The sequence below is a fragment of the Chiloscyllium plagiosum genome, chromosome 16, assembly GCF_004010195.1.
Source record: "Chiloscyllium plagiosum isolate BGI_BamShark_2017 chromosome 16, ASM401019v2, whole genome shotgun sequence".
Lineage (NCBI taxonomy): Eukaryota > Metazoa > Chordata > Chondrichthyes > Orectolobiformes > Hemiscylliidae > Chiloscyllium > Chiloscyllium plagiosum.
Genome location: NC_057725.1, coordinates 53,721,206 through 53,741,349, shown reverse-complemented (window position 1 = coordinate 53,741,349; position 20,144 = coordinate 53,721,206). Strand labels below are relative to the sequence as shown.

The following is a 20,144-nucleotide window of genomic DNA, read 5'->3' as shown; positions in this document are numbered from 1 at the left end:
TAGAGGAGACCGCATCAGGAGCAACGGATACAATAAATGATATTGGTGGATGTGCAGGTGAAACTTTGATGGATGGGGAAGGCTCGTTTGGGGCCTTAGATGGAGTTGAGGGGGGAGTGGGGGCGCAGGTTTTGCGATTCTTACGGTGGCAGGGGAAGGTGCCAGGAGGGGAGGGTGTTGTTGGGGGGCACGGACCTAACCAGGTAGTCACAGAGGGAACGATCTTTGTGAAAAGTGGATGGGGTGGGAGGGAAATATATCCCTGGTGGTGGGGTCCGTTTGGAGATGGCGGAAACATCAGCAGATGATGTGGTTTACGCGGAGGTTGGTAGGGTGGAAGGTGAGGACCAGGGGGTTCTGTCCTTGTTGCGGTTGGAGAGGTGGGGATTGAGGGCGGTGGTGCGGGACATGGATGAGATGCATTGGAGGACATCGTCAACTATGTGGGAGGGAAAATTATGGTCTTTAAAGAAGGAGGCCATCTGGTGTGTTCTGTGATCGAACTGGTCCTCTTGGAAGCAGACAAGGTGGAGGTGACTGACATCTAACAATAACATCAATCTTCCTTTGTGTTCAGTTTGACTGTCAAGTGGAGCTTCATCCTAGCTAATTCCCACCAACTTCAATTGGGAATACGGGATAGCATTTTTGCAGAACAGGTGTAATTTATACAAACCCACCGACTCCCACAGCCACCTGGATTACACCTCAATTTTATTAGAGTCTCTTGATGCCATCAACTCTTTTGTTCATGCTTGGACTACGGCTGTGACAAGGTGAAAAATGAAGCAGTTCAGGAAAAAAATTCTGAGCATCAATAAGCAGGTTATTGAGAAGTAAGTGCTGTTTGATAGAACTGTTAATGATACCGTCCAGCACATTGTTGATTGACAGTCGACCTGAAGAGGTGGTATTTGATCAGATTGGATTTGTCCTGCTCTATGTGAATAGGACATACTAAAGCAATTTTCCACATTGTTGGTACAACGTAGTAGCTGCATTGGAAGAGTTTGACTAGGTCGCATATTTAGTTCTGGAACATATGTCTTTAATACTACTATAAAAATGTTGTCAAGGTGAGCCATGTCTTTAGTCATTTCTTGATATGTGTGGTGAAATGTATGGCTTGTGGCTATCTGATATGGTGGGCCTCTAGGAGGAGGCTGAGATGTAACATCCACATTGTACTTCTCACCTAAGATGGCTACAACTGGTTCAACATTGCCTTTTGCACTGTGCGCTGGGCCCTGACATCATTGAAGTTATTAATGTTTTTGAAGCCTCCTCTTCTGGCTAATTGTTTAATTTCCCACTGAACTCACAACTGGATATACAAGATAACAGAACTTTGGTGTGATCTGTTGGCTGTGGGGTTGATGAGCTTGGAATATTGTCACTCTTTCTTCTGTTGGACACAAAATGTAGTCCTGTGCTGTAGATTCACTAGGTACATTTACAGGTCTACCTGCTGCTGTTCTTGATAGGCCTTCTTACATGTCTCATTAAACCAGGTTTACTCCTGGCAAAGAGGAAATGGCATACTGAGAGATATGCTCAGCCATGAGTTTATAGACTGGGGTGGGATACAATCCTGCTGACCAACATGGCCTTGTGGATATCCAGATTTGAGATGCCAAATCTTTCTGATATCTATTCCATTTAGAATCTTTTTGGTATCAATCCCATTTAGCACGTGGATAGCTCCCATATATCAGAAGATATCCTCAGCACAAAAATAGGGCTTCATCTTGGCAAGCACTGTCCTTTACCATTCTGAACCCAAATTTTCATTTATAGATACCATAGACAGATTAGTGAAGATGAAGTCGTCACTTCCAGCTTGCAATGGTTCTCTTGCCATATGGGAGAAAGTGAGGACAGCAGATGCTGGAGATCAGAGTCAAAAAGTGTGGTATTGAAAAAGCAGAAACAGCCAGGCAACATTCAAAGAGGAGAGCCAACATTTCGAGCTCCAAAGTATAACATTCCTGATGAAGAGTTTATGCTTGAATTGTCAACTCTCCTGCTCCCTCGATGCTGCCTGTCCGGCTGTGCTTTTCCAGTGCCACACGTTTTGACTTCTCTCACCGTATGTTGCTGGACATTCAAGACTCAACCAGGTCTGTCTGTAATGGTTCTACCAAGTTACTCTTGGTGCTGAGCACTGATGATCCTAGCCAGAGCAGTTTCTTCCAAGTTGTTTTCAACATAGAGATGCACTTAGTGATTAGTTAAAGTGGACAAGCAAGAGATTTTGTTGCTCAAACTTATCTGATATTGAGGCTTCATGTGGTTCGTGTCAATGTGAAGTACTCTTGACCATTCCCTGTATTATTGTGCCACCACCTTTGCTGATTTGTTGGACAGGACATGGCAGTAATGGTTTTCAAAAAGTGTTTGGCTGAAAGGCATGCGCCTAGGAGTATGACAATGTAAGTCTCTTGCTTGACTAGTTTGTAGGAAGACTCTCTCTATTTTGGCATAATTGGGGAGGGTGATATAATGATAATCATGAGATGCCCTTGTCCGAAAAGAACTATATCACTTGCTCTTTAACTGCCGTTGGGTTAAGATCAGAGAACTCCTTTCCTAACAGACTGCATTTATCCTTATGCCATGAGGTAGTGGTTCAAACAGGCAGCTCACCACCACCTTCTCAAAATCAATTAAGAATGGGTAATAAATGATGTCCCAACCAGTGATACTCATATTCCAAGAATAAAGAAAATAAGGAAAGGTGTCCACAGCCTGAAAGTCAAACTTCATCTGTGTGAGCATTGTGGTTGTAATTACTCCTACAAATAGGATTGTATCTCAAGCTAATAGACAAGTGAGGATGAGGTCAGGTGGGTCAATCACATTATTTCATAATTGGTGACTTCTAAGATCTCATCACTTCTTCCTAATTTCATACTAAAGTTTTAGCCAATACCTTCTCCGAGGAGCCCTCAACATATGAACTTGCCCACAAGTGAAACACTTCTTCATTTCACCTAGTGAGTCCCTTCACTAATTCAAATGTCTCTCTCAGCCTTTTCATACAATAAAGAGAACCAGTCTTTCTGTCTGTCTGTCCAATGTATGGCATTATCTTTGCAAAGTGACAAACGTGGCTATATTTCCCCCCTCCCCTATATCAGTACCTTTCCAAGTCTGGCATCACACATGCATTTGTTGCATCTCACTATTCTACTGAAAATGCTAAATCGCTGAAAAAAGTTACTGATAGTAAAAACAGTTTCAATTAACCGTAAAACATTCAACAGAAATACGAACCAATGCAACTGTTAGATTTCCGCCATTAAAAGCAAAGAACGAATAAGCGACAGATGGTTGCGCAGCTGAATTAATCCTTTTGTTTAAAGATAAGCTGCCAATTTTTAATCAAGTGATCAATCAATTCGCTTCAAAATCTCCTATTTATTTAGTTTGGGCCATCATGTATTTTCTTCCACCTTCCACATTAAAGCTACAGGATTGGAGACATTTGTAACAAATTAAGAGCAACAATATTGTTTGAATTGCTATTTGAAATCCCTTGAAACATTTTTTTCTCTCTCTCTCTGGGAAAGCCCAAAAGATTAATTTGGAGTTCTTGGCTGCAAGTTCAATTAATAGATTGAGCTTTGTTGACTGTTACTAGGCAAATGCTTTGCTCCTGCAGATTAATGAATTCTCTGTTGATCACAGAAAGCCCCTCCTCATATCATTTTGTCTCAAATGTAAATTTTGACACTAAAACAGAGCTTAAGAGCCTCCCCTCTGAACCTACCGAATGCCACTTCTGACAAGTTTCAGTCAAATACTACACTGACATTTCCTCTTTAAGACAGGATCAGGTGACTGACATTGGAATGTCTACCATTTACTTGAGAACTTTGCTGGATTGTCGGCCAAGCTTTATGCTGTCAAAGTAAACTGAAAAGCTCTTTATTTTGTTCCCATATATAATTCTGTTTAAAAACTTAGACAAGCCACAGCCTAGCTGTAATGACCCAGTGTCAGAAGTGAAGTAAACTGTACTGCGATCTGTAGCAGAGTTGCTAGGTACATCTCGGTTTGATCTCTCGAAATTTGAATTTCTGCCAATTCTGGCTGTAAGCTAGGAAAAGAGGATTTTCACCTTCCTGGCTGCATCAAAGCTTCACAAAGACTCAGTGATCTGCAAATCAAGACAGTTGTTTGCGGTAATGAGGCAAGAATCAGAGCAAATTCAAAAAATCATTTGGAACAATATAATCTGATGATGTACTGAGGGGGCACTGCAGTATCAGCAACATCATCTTTCAGATGGGGTTATTATACTTAAAACTCCACTTATCTATTCAGAGATCCCAAGGCAATTGAAAGACTTCAGAAAAAGGTTTACAAGGATGTTGCCAGGTTGGTGGGTTTGAGTTAAAGGAGAGGCTGAATAGGCTGGGGCTGTTTTCCCTGGAGCATCAGAGGCTAAGCAGTGACCTTATAGAGGTTTATAAAATCATGAGGGGCATGGATCGGGTGAATAGCCAAGGTAATTTTTTTTCCCCAGGAAAGGAGAGTCCAAAGCTAAAGGGAACAGGTTTAAGGTGAGAAGAGAAAGATTTAAAAAGGACACAAGGGGCAACCTTTTCACAGAGGGTGGTGTGTGTATGGAATGAGCTGCCAGAGGAAGTGGAGGAGATGGGTACAATATTTAAAAGGCTTCTGGATAGGAAGGGTAGGAAGGGCTTAGAGGGATATGGGCCAAATGCTGGCAAATGGAACTTGATCAGTTTAGGATATTTGGTCGGCTTCGACAAATTGGATGAAGGGTCTGCTTTTGTGCTGTATATCCCAACAACACTATTTTAGAAAGCGAGGAGGCAAAGTCTCCATCAATGTTTATTCCTGAACTAATCTCAGGAAAACACAATTTGTTTGTGAACTAAATGCTGTTTGGGGAAGCTTGCCGTATGCCAATTGGCTGCCATAGTTTCCACATTAACAAAAAAGTGACTAAACCTCAAAAATATTTTGTCGGATGGAAAGCATTTTGGTGAGTCCTGATATTCTGAAAGGCTCTATGCAAATGCAAGTTCATTTTTACTTTCTGAAAAGATATGAACCTTACACTTCACTGCAAGTTGATTTACAAAAGGATAGCTCTTCTGCCCTTGTGCAACACACTGACCCTCAGCACAGACAGAAACTCAGGAATCATTTATTTGAAGTCTCAATAAATTGGCTGAATGCTAACTGTTGACCAATTTCAACATGGAATAGTGATGGACTCACTGGCTTAGACTGGTCATAGAGGTTGCGATTGAAATCAGATGCAGTATTATACTTGAACAAACTATTCAAAGGGTATGACGCCCATAGCTGGTAAAATACTGGGTGGCAGGCCATTCTTGAATTGTGAAAAAGTAGTTGCTCAAAAATGATGATTTTGTTAAGAGAAATTTTAAAATGCACTAATTCTTAAAGCCAGATTCACACTAAACCAGAAAGTTCATTTAGAGTGCAACTGGTGCTGGACTGTTAACTCAAGAGTTCATAGTGATGTTGGGTTACTGACATGTGAGCCTAATAAAGTTGTGTTTACGACAACAGTGAATTTAGTGCATGAATACATCATTCTCATTCCATTCCTTCTACTACCTGAAGTGGAAGAGGAACTAAAAATAATGAAACAGCAGCTCAATCTGAAAATGGTCATTTTTGAGAAATAGGTTGTTAACCAAATATTATAGATGCATGTGGCAGTTATGGAGCCATAATGTGAATTCTTAAGATCTTGTTAGATCTTAACTAAGACAAAACTAACAAAATTGATCGACTAAAGAAAGCAATGAAACAGAAAAAATGCACGTTGTCTACACAGTAATGTTTGGTATACATACTGATTGGCCCACATCATTTTCCTCCTTGGATGGTTCATCAAGAGTGAGAGAAAGAGCAAAGAGCAAGAAAGGCTTCTGTAACCTAGTTGAGAGAGAAATCGAGTGATAGGAGAGAAACTGAGCAGAGAGAAAGGGGAAAGTGAGGGAGATGTAAAGGAGAAAGTAAGAGAGGAGAAAGAGAGAAAATGAGATAGAGGAGACAGTGAAAGTGAGAGAAAATTCAAATGTGAGAGAAGAAGGGTGTAAGTGAGGATTCAAACATTGGCAGAGGTTCAAACTTTGAGAGATTCAATCTACAAATACAGGGAAACTCTACTACAGATCGCAGTACAACTTAGTCCACTTCTGAAAAGGAGGAACAACCATGATAATGAGAGGTGAGAAAAAGAAAGAGATGGTGTGAGTATAGGAGAAAGGGAAAGTGAGAGAGAAATAGAGAAATGAAAGCAGAGACAGCAAAATCTAAGAGAGAAAATGGGATGAGAAACAAGAGAATGAGAGTAGTCCATTTTACATTTTAAAACACCTTGCGCAGCATGACCATAACTCGCTCTCAGAATTTACACTGGAAATAAGGAGAGCTCGACCTATCTGGATTTGCTTCTGAAGGAATGTTCTTCCTCACTGACTCACAAATCTTGCGTTGTATTATAAACACACTCCAGAGTTACTAATAAGACCTTAATAACTCACATTATGGCTCCATAACTGCCACATGTATTTATAATATTTGGTTAAGTTAGCAAAATAAGAATGATCACCATGGACTGAAGTCAAGGCGGTGTGTCAAGACCATGGGACCTGGATTTCAAACACTACTGCCACAGTGACCGAGTCTAAAACATTTCAATGAGAATGTAATGCCTGACCTCAGCTTCTGACATATAACGTTCTCTTTTGACGTGATCTATTAGAAGATTCCTGTTGTGTAGGGGCTCCAGACTAAATAGATAAATAAAACTAAAAAGATAATGTGCATTAAGTATTTTCAAAAACAAGTTAATGCACATTTAAAGCTGGGTGGGGGGGCGGGGGGGTTGGGGTATGGTGGTGGTGGCGGGTAGGGGCATTGGTACTGAGGCTGTAGTTAGTGTTGGAAATCTGTGAGGCTAACAAATAGAAAAAAATCACCAGGTATTCAGGAGCTGCTTTGTTCAGGAAGATTGTTTGGGGAGGTGAACTCTAGTCAATGATCCCACAGCTTGAAGCACAAATGACTGCCCATTCTCTTCCTGGAGATGGAAAATGCTCTCACAGTGTCTTATTTCCTGGGATCAGAGTGGAAAAAAAAGCTCCTAACACTTCAGCAAAGTCTTGTCTTTCAGAATTTATCCAAAGACCAAATAAGATTCAGCTTCTATCCAAATATAATTTGAAAATTCCAGCTCCCTCCCAGACACAGAAGAGCCAAGAAATCGAGTGTGTAAACCCAGTAGAAATGTCTGAGGGAAACAGCACATCTCAGGGAACATTTTCCATGCAACTAACACACAGCAGCTACCAACAAAATACAGGAAGCATTGCTGGTCCCAGTGACATCAGGGACCACAGATCACTCAAATTGACCAGTGACAACAAATTAAGATAAATTGCTTCCAATTGAATTACATTTCACTAAAATGAGAGAAGATATTTTTTATTGTTTCAACACTACAATATAGGAGATGGAAGAAATAAGCCTATAAAGAAAGCTCTCAGCATCCCAATACAACCCATTGCACTGATCCTGCAATAGCCCTCCCAGCTGCCGTGTTGACCCCGCAACAGCCCCGCGACTTGCCACACTGGCCCTGCAATGGCCCCGCGACCTGCCACCCTTGCCCCACAATAGCCCCATGGCCTGCCGCACTGGCCCCACAATAACTTCATGATCAGCCACACTGGCCCCATGACAGGCCCATGATCTGCCACACTGGCCCCACAACAGCCTCTGATCATGCTGAACCTACAATAACCCTGTGATCTATCATGCTGACCCATCAATAGGCCCATGATCTAACACGTTGACTGTGCAATAGGCTTGTTATCTATTCATGCTAACCCCCATAATCTATTATGATGACCCCACAATAACCTCATGATCCATCATGCTGACCCTATAATAGCCCTGTGATCCTGTATTAATCCCTGATCTGACAGGTGGACCCTGCAAAGACTGTGACCCTGTTTTAATCCTGGGACCCTGCAATAACCATGATTCCGCAATAAAATGCGACACATTGCATTAACCCCACAATAACCCTTGACCTATGCTAGGCAGAAGTGGGTACAGCATCCGGGATGGTAAAAACAATGACTGCAGATGCTGGAAACCAGATTCTAGATTAGTGGTGCTGGAAGAGCACAGCAGTTCTGGCAGCATCCAAGGAGCTTCGAAATCGACGTTTCTGGCAAAAGCCCTTCATCAGGAATGTCTGACCTATTGTGCTTTTCCGACACCACTCTAATCCTGACCTTGACCCATGCTGCTGACCCCATAATAATTCTGCAACTTTGTAATAAACCCATGACCTGTCACACTGATCCTCCAATGATCTTAATTCTGCAAGAATCCTGTAATCCATTATACTGACCCCACAAACCCTCTGTGGCCTGTCATAGCCCAATGACCCAGATACTGACCACATAAAAATCCTGTGAGCCTGGTTTGCTCTCCCCAGCAATATAAATCTCTAATCCCTGGCTTCATCAGTAAGTCATTCAATAGAGGCGGATAACCTTCTCCAGGCTGGGGGGAAATGCAAAAAGTGATGGAAAGGTTGGCCAATTACCCATGAATTACATGTGCACTAAATAAGTGAGAAGGGTGTTGTTTCACTGGATGGGTCCAATACTAGCTGCAGAAATTTTACCATATTTCTGGTAATATGGTAAACTACACTGTCATTTACAGAGCCAGACTTCAAAAACCAACTGTACAGTTTGGCCTTGAATGCGATGTGCATTTGGGGCCCTCTTATAATGTGCTACACTCCTGACTCAGGGTCTGCCTACAACTTTCCACATTTATGGTTCATAAAAACAAGGAAGTTGCAAGCATATCTACTGTGCCCCCAAACAAACCACTCAACGTGGTCACTATAAGTCTAAAACTAAATTTGATGGGATTGGAATGTGGTCTCCTTTTAATGAAGAGCAACAGTTTACAAATGCAAAGAGCTTATATTAGACCTCTATATTAAAAATAAACCTGCTCAGTACCCCAGTGCAGGGACTGTAGCCAATTCTGGGCATTACTTTAGGAAGGATGGTAAGACCCTGCAGACTGCGCATAAGGTTCACAAGAATGAATCCAAAGATGTGAGACTTCAGTTATGAAGGAAAACTGGAAACTTTGGCATACTCTCCTCATAACCGAGAAGAAGAAAGTGAAATTTGGTGCGTATTCACAATTGAGACATATCGATCGAGTTAATAAGGGGCAAAGGGTCACCAACTGAAAGTAATTGGCAAAAGAACAAGATTGAGAAAAGGTAACGTTCTTTTGAAATGTAGACTTGTTATGATTTGCAGTGTGTAGCTAAAAAGGCCATTTAAAATACTTTCAATAATAACTTTCAAAAAGTAATATTTATAGAGGCATAGAGATGTATGGCACAAGTGGTCCAACTTGTCCACGCCAACCTGATATCCTGCATAATCTAGACCCATCTGCCAACATTTCCCACTAAACCTTTTCTATTCATATATCCATTATACTACCATTTAAATGGTGTAATTGTACCAGCCTCCACCACATCTTTTGGCAGCTTGTTCCATGCATGGAAAAAGTTATGTACCCTTTAAATCTTCCCCCTCTCACCCTAAACCTATGCCATCTAGTTTTGGACTCCCCAACCCTGGGGAAAAGACCTTGACTATGTGAAAAAGAAAGACTTTCAGAATTCTGGGGAAAGAGCAAGGGAATGCAGTGAACGAGTGGAATATCTTTCAATGATTTGGTACAACACCAAAGACCTAAAGGAGTGCTCTACCACTGCCAGATTGCTCAACCCCATTTAGCAGTATAGTGTTTACAATACATTATTAACAACTTGGAGGAAGAAAGCAAATGCATTATCACCAGATTTGCAGATGGCATTAAAACAGGTAGAAAGACAAGTCACGAGATGAATACAAACAGTTTGCAGAGATACTGATGGGTTAAGTAAGTGGGCAAAAATCTGCCAAAAATGGTGTGTAATGTGGGAAAACGTGAAGCTTAGTTTGGAAGGGAGAGCAAAAGAATAGTGTTTTAGTTAAATGGAGAAAAACTGCAGGAAGCAGCAAGGGACTTTAAGGTACTGTGCATGAACCACAGAAAGCTAGCACAAAATGCAGCACATAATCAGAAAGACTAATGAAATGTTGGCCCTTATTTCAAGAGGGTTGGAGTAAAAGAGTAGGGGTGCCTTACGCCAAGTGACAAGGTCTTGTTGAGACCACATCTAGAGTACTGTGAGCAGTTTTGCTTCACTCATTTAAGGCAAGATATTATTTCAGTGCAGATAGTTCAAAGAACTTTTTGTGGGATAATGCCCGGAATAGGGGAATGTCTGAGAAGCAAAGGCTAAACAGGTTGGAACTCAACTCATTGGAGTTTAGAAAAACAAGAAGTGACACGTAAGATTCTTAAGGGGCTCAGCAGAATAAATGCTGAGAGGATGTTTTCCCTTTTGGGACAGTCTAGCACCAAAGGGCAAAGTTTCAGAATAAAGAGAGTGATAATTTAAGATAGTTGAAGAGAAATTTTCTCTCTCAGAAGAATGGGTGTCTTTGGAACTTCTTGCCACAGAGAACTATGGAGGAAGAAGCATTAGGTAAATTTAAGACAAAGATAGATAGAGTCTGGATCAGTAGGGGGAAGAGCTGGGAAAAGGGCAGGAAAGTAGATGCAAGGAATTTCGGATCAGCCATGATCTTAATGAATGGCGAAGCAGACTCAAGGGGCTGAATGGCCTAATTCTCTTCCTATTCCCTAAGGCTTTAATCAAACACGAAACCAAATTCCCTATCATTAGATCGCAATTCAAAAATCAGCCAACAGAAGCAAAGATCTCAGCACAGTGAAAATAACTCAAAGTCGTTGTAGAGTTATCATTGAGTTGAATTCATCTTCCAGTCAGTCAAGCTTCACGTGCTCATAGGAAGTAAAGCCACAAAAACAAAAAGCAACTACATGGCTCACCTCTGCTCTCGGAGCTGGAGGTTGTGTGGGCAGGGGTTCAGGTAGTGAAATTAGGGACACCTCGGTCTAGGTATGGAGGCCACAAATAATGTCATCTGATCACTGACATCAGGATTACAAAATGCAAGATCACCAAGCAGCTACAAGTCTGTTAGTGGTACAGGAGAGACGAAAAGTAATCGGGGGTAGATTAAATGTTTCACTGAAATCAAACTATAATTTAAACAGAACAAGCAATTAGTTTAAAAAAACTAATCCCTATCTAACCTCCTATTCCTGAAGAAGGGTTACACTCGAAACGCCAACTTCTCCATCTCCTGATGCTGCCCAGCCTGCTGTGCTCTTCCAGCCTCCTGCTTGTGTGTCTTAACTGCAGCATGCATGAGTTTGTGGAGTGTTTCAGGGCATCATGTCTACAGTAGGTGCCTGCATCTCCAGGAATGTTAGTTTGGGTTCAGAGCTGAAATTGGAGGTTACAATATCATAAGGACAGAAGGGAGGGGACTAAATCTTTCCCAAATACTTTGATCCAGGAGGCAATATAGCCTCAGAATAGATAGCATCACAATTCTGATTACTGTGTGAATTACATCCATGAATTAATATTATAGAAGCTCCTCTGGCAAAGTGAGTCAAAGCTCTGGGTTCAAGTCCCATGTCAGACTTCATTGGCCATGAAGGCATACAAGTAACATAAACAAACAGATCAATTGCCAGCTTGTACATCTTTCAAATATTAGCAATTTTTGAAAAAATTTGTAGCTCAGGTTGATGATAAGTATGTAAGTTAGCTCTCTGAGCTTGCAGGTTAGTTTTCAGATGTTTCATCACCATACTAGGTAACACATCAAGGAGCATCTCCAGTGAAGCGCTGGTGCTATGTCCTGCCTCTCTATTTACTGGTCTTCGTTTCTTAGGTTGGGTGATGTCATTTCTAGTTATTTTCTTCAAGGGAAGGTAGAAAGAGTCTAGATCGATGTGTTTATTGATGGAGTTCTGATTAGAATACAATGCCTTTAAGAATTCTTGTGCGTGTCTTAGTTCACCTGTCCTAGGACGTGTGTGTTGTCCCAGACAAAGCGGTGACTTTCTTTGTCTGAAACTAGTGACAGTGGGTCATGTCTTTTGGTGGCAAGTTTCCTGCTAGTTTGTCCAATGTAGTGGGTGTTTTTTTTTTAAAACAGTTTTTTGCATGAAATCTTGTAAATGACATCAATGTTGCTGGTAGTATCTAATGGATCCTTTAGGTTCATTAGTTGCTGTTTAAGTGTGTTGGTAGGTTTGTGGGCTACCATGATGCCAAGGGGTCCGGGTAGTCTGGAAGTCACTTCTGATAGGTCTTTGATGTAAGGTAATGTGGCTATAGTTTTTGGTTACATTGTGTCTGCTTGTTTGGGTTTGTTTCTGAAGAATCAGCAGATTGGGTTTATTGGTTACCAGTTTTTCTTGAAAACGTTGTATAGATATTTTTGTTCCACTTTTTGTAGTTTTCAGGTGCTGCAGTGTGATGTGGTACATAGAAATAATGTCTTGATGCATTGGGATGATTGCTCCTGACATACCACCAGCGCTTCACCGGAGACTTTCACTGATGATGTTACCTAGTATGGTGATGAAACATCGAAAACAAACCTTCAAGCTCAGCGAGCTAACTTACAGACTTATCTTTCAAATATGCCTGATGATAGGAAGAAAGAACTGAAGAGTTTCCTAATCAGCCATCCTGCTGAGCTAATGCACTTTAGCACTTTGCCCAGAGGCATGGACTAATCTAATGGATGTCCATGACCTCAACCCTCACAAATGAGGACGGGAAAGAAAGAAAGTAATAATGAGTAGCGAATTAAAAACCCCAATTGCAAAAAAGATCCAATCCTAGCTAATCACAGAAATTAACCAAGATACAATCCGCTTAGAGAATGGTGTTCATAATGGTGGCAATAAGAGGAGTGCACATGTCTGATACAGGCAAATTTGAGATAATTGATAATAGGGAATAACAAAATGGCAGGCACATTAAACAAATCCTTTGTATTTATTTTTACAGTAACATAATCTAGAATTAATGGGGAACCAATGAGAAACACGGAACTTGTTAGTAAAGAATTGGCAGTGGAGACATTATTGTGACTAAAAACCAACAAATCCCTGGACCAGATGACATGCATTTAAGTTTTTGAAAAAGCTAAGTAAAATGAAAGTAGTAAAATATTTGTGAAGTGCTGGTTGAATATTAACATTTCAAAATCAGTGACCTAGGTGTTTGTGTACACAAATCACAAATGTTACCATGAAAGAATAGCAAGCAATGAGTAAAGTAAATGGTACAGTCACCGTTATGACAAAAGAAATGAAGAGATAAGAATATCAGAGTCTAATGATATACGCCATTAGTAAGACCACACCTGTAGTATTGACTATAGTTTTGGTTTCACTATCCAAAGAAGGATATATTGCCAAGGCAGCAAGGCAAGTTCATTGGGCTGATTCCAGATATGGGAAGATTGTTCCAAAGGAGAGATTGAGCAGACTAGGCCCTCAATCCCTAAAGTTTTCAAAAGAACTAAATATATTAAACTCTGAAGGCATTTGATAGGATGAAGAAAATCTGAAATAGGGTGTCACAGTCTCAGAATAAGAGGTCAGCCTGTGATAAGGATAAATTTCCTCACTCAGAGGATTGTAAATCTATGGAATTCTCTCCTACAGAATGCAGATGATGTTCAGTTTGAGTATAAACAAGGCAGAGAAATTTTATTGGATACAATGGAATTAAGTGACATGAAAAGTTGGAGGTGGGGTAGCAAATCAGCCACGATTGAATCTCTCTGTTATCCCATTTAAAACGGGTCAAAAGACTGAGTCTGATTCCTATTTCTTGTGTTATGACATTAGTAACTATTATTTTAAAGTATTTAATTGGTTGCAGAAGGTTTTTGGACATCCTGAAGTCATTGTAGACTTGATATTAATGTGACGTATCTGTTTATTATATTGTGCAATAGTAGAAAAGACTAACATTTGGGATTTGTAATCTTTTTACGAGCATTCTCTGAAAGAGTAAAGACAGAGTTCAAATTCAGGAGGTTTCTCAAGACACAGTCAACAGTTTAATTACAAAGTTCCATGATCAACTACTGATCTGATCTATTATCCATTGCCTTATATTGGAGAACCAGGGAATAGAAAATTGACCAATGAAAGACTAAGTGAGAGGCATTACATTTGAATAAACAGAAATGGCAAGGATATGGGTTATTTCACATAGACAGAACATGGTATCCTTCACATCAGCAGCTGCTGTTCTCACACCTCTTTATTCCCTCTATTCTTCAACATTGCAAACCATCCTCTCCCAATCCCTTCTGTAAACATTGTCCTCTTATTCCAGAGGTATTTTCCCCCTTAATGGCTTAGAAACCTACTTCTTTGACGCTACTTCGCCTCACCAGCTCCTATCAATTTAAAACATCAATATCAATCAATTCTAATCATCTGTCTTCCAACAGAAACACTCCTATTTTCCTTCCTATTTGTTAAAATAAATTTGCAGAGTACAACAAACACAAGACAGGACTCTGACACAAGGAGTGGGTTCAGACAGAGAAGTCTAATCGTTTAACGAATAAGTTGGATAAACGTTCAAGGAAAATGAGGATATAAGAGTGTGTGCTGCGGGCGATTAGCTTGTGGATAGCAAGGCGCTGGCACGTCCTCAACGGACTGACTGGTCTCAGATGCTGTCAGCTTCCATGGTGACAAATTGCTGATCTCTACCAAGTCCGAGCGCGGACAAATCTGAGGAGCAAGGGGTCTCACTGCCCTGTTGTAACCTTGTCACCCGCTGACTGATTTTTTGCCTTATTAAGCTGTCTCTGGTCTGATCCGTGCTGGAGTCCCAGTGTGACTGGGGGAGGGGGCGGAAGGTTGGAGAGCAGGGGGAGGCGGCAGGAGCACTTGCCCGTGTTCTCCCCGGGGTGGTCCGGATCGTTTTGGGAGGGCTGCAGAGACACAGCGGAGAGAAACCAGACCGCGCCCCGTCCCGAGAGTAGAGCCCGCAGGGAAGGGGGCACGATGTCGACCCCGCAGTCGGACTCCGTCCCCCCCCTGCCAAAGCGGTGGTCCGTGAGGAGGACCGAGAGCTAGGAGCTGAGATGTCACTCTCTGCTGCAGCAATCGAGAGAGAGAGGGAAAAACCCAGACACAGACGAAAAAGTTGTCGCCGGCTCGTTTCCTCTTGCAGATCATCTCAATAACATTTATTCATAACCATTTATTTGTTGTACTGGTCTTTCTCCCTATTTATTAGAAACCTGTAACAATGTCAGAGAGGTTGTGAGTGAGTTTCTCCTGCAGGTTTAGAAGCAGCTCTAACCCAGTCCAGCTGCAGTTCCCACACTGACTGAGGGTTGTCTAGTTCGGGGCAGTGGGTTTAGCCTGTCTCGGTCTCGGTCTCTGTCTCTCTCCCCTGGGAAGTTGAAGCTGGTGAGCGTGTGTTTGTGTACCTGGTGCAGGGCGGTCAGTCCGTCCACATTGGTGTAGTTGATGTCAGCTCCTTGCAGCAGCAGCTTCTCCACCTCTTCCCGGTCCCCGCTCGAACAGGCGGCCAGGAACACTGCGCCCTCGGCGAACTTGACCCGCAGCTGCTTGGTGCGGGGCCGCTCCGACTCGCGGTCGGTATCCGAGCCCAGCCAGCGCTTCAGCTGCTCCTTCCTCTTGTGCCTGGCGTTGTCACTGCGGGCCTGGTCCCTCTCCCGATCCTCAGCCGCCATCTTCCACTCAACTCAACCGGGAGTGCCCCGAAATCCCAGCTCCAGTCTCCGCCACACAGCCCTGCGCCATCTACACACCCTCTGTATACATTACAGCCCGAGGAGCAGCCAACCTACAGCATCCGCACTCAGCCACACCATATACATCTCAGCGCGCTCTCTCTCTCTCTCTCTCACACACACACACACAAACCTGCGCCATCTAGTCACATCCCTTATACACTGCAGCCTGGCTTCCACCCCTGACCCAGTGCTCTCCTAGACCCTACACCACAGAGATCATCAGATCCACATATCCAACCCAATATCATACTCAAATCCCTTCCCCACACTGATATTATCAGATCCACATACCCGACCCAATATCACACTCAGATGCCTTCCCCACATAGATGACCAGATCCATAAAGCCAACATCACATTCAGATCTCTTTGCCACAGAAGTTAACAGATCTATATACCAAAAGCCATCTAAAATAAAACAGAGAGCTGCCAATGCTGAGATTTGAAACAAACAAAAATAAATTGCTGGAGAAACTCAGTAGGTCTGGTAACAATCTGTCGAGAGAAAGCAGAGCTGATATTCCAACTCCAGTGACTGGAATGGAATTTCTCCAGCAATTTCTGTTTTCCTATCACATGCAGATCCATCCAATTGTTCAGTTTCAATTATTGTCACAAACCTGACATTCAAACATTTATTCAGTGTGAATTATAGGCGATACAGATCAACAAGGCCCAACACATCAACACAATTATACCACACAGAAAAAGGCCCTTCAGCCCATCGTGTTTGCACTCGTCCACACCATCCACCGAAATGTTCTAATTCCATTTTCTAGTACTTACCTCATACCATTGTATGCTTTGGCAATGCAATTACACATTTAGAAGTTTCTGCCTCTGCCACTCTCTATATGTCCTTCTGACATGACTATCCTTGGATTCCTCCTTTGCCACAACAAACCAAATGGCAAATTAGGGGGATGATTCCTCATCTTCTGTCTGGGCAGTCTCCAGCCTGGAGGACTCAACATTGAGTTCTCCTATTTCAAATAAATCTCTCTTCCCTTCCCCAGACTCCCTTCCCAGACCCTCCCCCTCCCTTATTGAATTCATTCCTCCTTGACCACCCAGGTATAGCCTCTGCCTGTCTTCACCTATCCTGACTTCATCACCCTGTACCCCCACCCCCTTTATCTGCAGCTACCCCCACACTCACCCCCAGTCCTTATGAAAGGTTACAGCTGAAACATCAGCTTCTCCACCTCCTGATGCTGCTTGGCTTGCTGTGTTCTTCCAGCCTCCTGCCTGTCTACTCTGCAACTCTTACAGGTAGGTTCCAAACACTTGTATATAGATACATTTTATATCACTCATTCAGAAATATTAATACACACTTTGGAGTGAGTGGGATTTACAAACAAATGAACAAGAAACCACAGGCCACTCTGCCCCTTAAGCCTCCTCTACCACTCAATAAGATCATAGCTAACTTGAACCTCGGCCACTAGTTCAGCAGTAGGGACAGTATCATTGCACCACAAGTGCCCTTTCAACATTTATATATCTATTCTTATTCATGTGGTGTGGATATTGATGGCAAGACCTGCATTTATACCCCATCGCAAATTGCCCTTGAGAAGGTGGTAATGAGCTGCCTTCTTCATTACCGTACCCAGAGTGTTGTTGGGGAAAGGGTACAGGATTCTGGCCCAGTGGTGGCAAGGAGATACAATAAAGTTTGAAGTCAGGTCAATGTGTGACTCAGAAGGGAACTTGTAGGTGATGATCCTCCTATGCATCTGCTATCCTAGTCTGTTGAAGTGGTAGATGTCCAGATTTGGAAGACACTGTCAAAACAGCCTTGGTGAGTTGCTACAGTCCACCTTGTATATGTTACACATTGCTGCCAATTGCATTGGTGGCGGTGGTAATAAATGTTTAAGATGATGATGTGGTGCAAATCAAATAGACAGTTTTGCATGACATGATGTCAATGTCCATGAGCATTGTTGGAGCAGTACTCATTCAGGCAAGGGGAGACAATCTTAGGACAGTGAAGAAGGCGTTTGGTATGCTTTCCTTTATTGGTCAGAGTATTGAGTACAGGAGTCGGGAGGTCATGCTGCGGCTATACAGGACATTGGTTAGGCCACTGTTGGAATAGTACCTGCAATTCTGGTCTCCTTTCTATCGGAAAGATGTTGTGAAACTTGAAAGGGTTCAGAAAAGATTTACAAGGATGTTGCCAGGGTTGGAGGATCTGAGCTACAGGGAGAGGCTGAACAGGCTGTTTACCCTGGATCGTCGGAGGCTGAGGGGTTATCTTATAGAGGTTTACAAAATTATGAGGGGCATGGATAGGATAAATAGGCAAAGTCTTTTCCCTGGAGTTGGGGAGTCCAGAACTAGAGGGCATAGGTTTAGGGTGAAAGGAGAAAGATATGAGAGAGACCTAAGGGGCAACTTTTTCACGCAGAGGGTGGTACGTGTATGGAATGAGCTGCCAGAAGATGTGGTGGAGGCTGTACAATTGCAACATTTAAGAGGTATTTGGATGGGTATATGAATAGGAAGGTTTTGGAGGGATATGGGTCGGGTGCTGGCAGGTGGGAATAGATTGGGTTGGGATATCTGGTCTGCATGGGCGGATTGGACTGAAGGGTCTGTTTCCATGCTGCACATCTCTATGACTCTATGACTCCAGAAGTGTCTTGTAGATGTTGACCAGCCTTTGAGATGTCAAGTGGTGACTTACCCACCATAGAACTTACAGCTCAACCTGCTCTTTTAGTTACAATACATCTTTATATGTCTGATCCAGTTCTCAATCCAACTCCCAGGAAGTTGATGCTGGGGGTTTCACCTGTGGTGATTCCATTGCAAAATGACGGGAGATAGTTCTCTGATTAGATGTTGCCATTACCTATCACTTGTGTGGCATAAGTATGCAAACACAGATTGCATCAGTATCTTGGAAGCTGTAAGTGGTACTGAGCATTATGGAATCATCCCCACTTCTGACCTTAAAATGGAAAGAAAGGTCATTGATAAAGTAACTGAAGATGGTTGGTTACTACCTTAAGATCATAAAACATAGGAACAGAAGTAGACATTTCAGCCCAGCAATTCTCTCTGCCACTTGATGAGATCATGGATGATGTGAAAATCCTCAGCACTATTTTCCTGCCGTTCCCCATAATTCTTGATTTCCTTACTGATTAAAATCTGTCCATCTCAGTCCTGAACATACTTAATGACCCAGCATCAATAGTTCTAAATGGTAAAGAATTCCCCAGATTCATCAACCAGTGAGAGAAAAATTCCTCTTAAATGTACAACTCCATATCCTGAGATTATGCGGTCTCGTCCTAGATGTTCTCACAAGGGGAAACAATCTTTCCATATCTACCCCGCCAAGTCTTCTAAAAATCTTACACACATTCCTGATGAAGGGCTTATGCCTGAAACGTGGACTCTCCTGCTCCTTGGATACTGCCTGACTGGCTGTGCTTTCCAGTGCCACACTTTTCGACTTTGATCTCCAGCATTTGCAGTCCTCACTTTCTCCAACATGTTTCAAAAAGGTCACCTCTCATTCATCTGTATTCCAAAGAGGACAAACCCAATATACTCAACCACTCATTATCGACAGTGTCTTCAAACCTGGTGTCAGTCACTTGAATCTTCTCTGGACTGCTTACAACTTCCGTTTATATTTCTTTAGGTAAGTACCTGTTTACAGTATTCCAGCTGTCATTTGACTGGTGCCTTGTGTTGTTTTAAGAAAATCCCTCTACTTAACAAACAAAAATGGAAATCGCTGGAGAAACTCAGCAAGTCTGACAGCATCGGTGAAGAGAAAACAGTGTTAAGGTTTTTAGTCCAGTGTCCCTTCCTTCCGAAGGGAAGGCAGTAATCTGAAGAAGGGTCACTGGATTTGAAATATGAATAGTTTTCTCTCCATAGATGCTGCCAAATATGGTGAATTTCTCCAGAACTTGCAGTTTTGTTTGTGTCAGATCTCCAGCATCTGCAGTTTCTTTGCTTCATTCTCTCTACTTTTATAGCTGAAAATGTGTTGCTGGAAAAGCGCAGCAGGTCAGGCAGCATCCAGGGAACAGGAGAATCGACGTTTCGGGCATAAGCCCTTCTTCAGGAATGAGGAAAGTTTGTCCAGCAGGCTAAGATAAAAGGTAGGGAGGAGGGACTTGGGGGAGGGGCGTCGGAAATGTGATAGGTGGAAAGAGGTCAAGGTGAGGGTGATAGGTCAGACTGGGGTGGGGGCGAAGAGGTCAGGAAGAAGATTGCAGGTTAGGAAGGCGGTGCTGAATTCGA

At 42.4% G+C, this 20,144-nt stretch overlaps 1 protein-coding gene across 4 annotated transcripts in view; it reads right to left on the bottom strand.

Annotated features, from left to right (window-relative positions):
• LOC122557924 (protein phosphatase 1 regulatory subunit 12A-like) overlaps positions 1-15,995 on the bottom strand; it is a 146,866-nt gene extending 130,871 nt beyond the window's left edge. For 2 of the 4 annotated variants that reach the window (XM_043706146.1, XM_043706148.1), the window contains exon 1: positions 15,537-15,995. In XM_043706146.1, coding sequence (XP_043562081.1) covers positions 15,537-15,803 — 267 coding nt within the window. In that variant the 5' untranslated portion in view covers positions 15,804-15,995. The remainder of the gene's footprint in view (positions 1-15,536) is intronic. The other 2 variants (XM_043706150.1, XM_043706149.1) reach the window with 2 other exon arrangements.
• Positions 15,996-20,144: the final 4,149 nt, after the last annotated feature.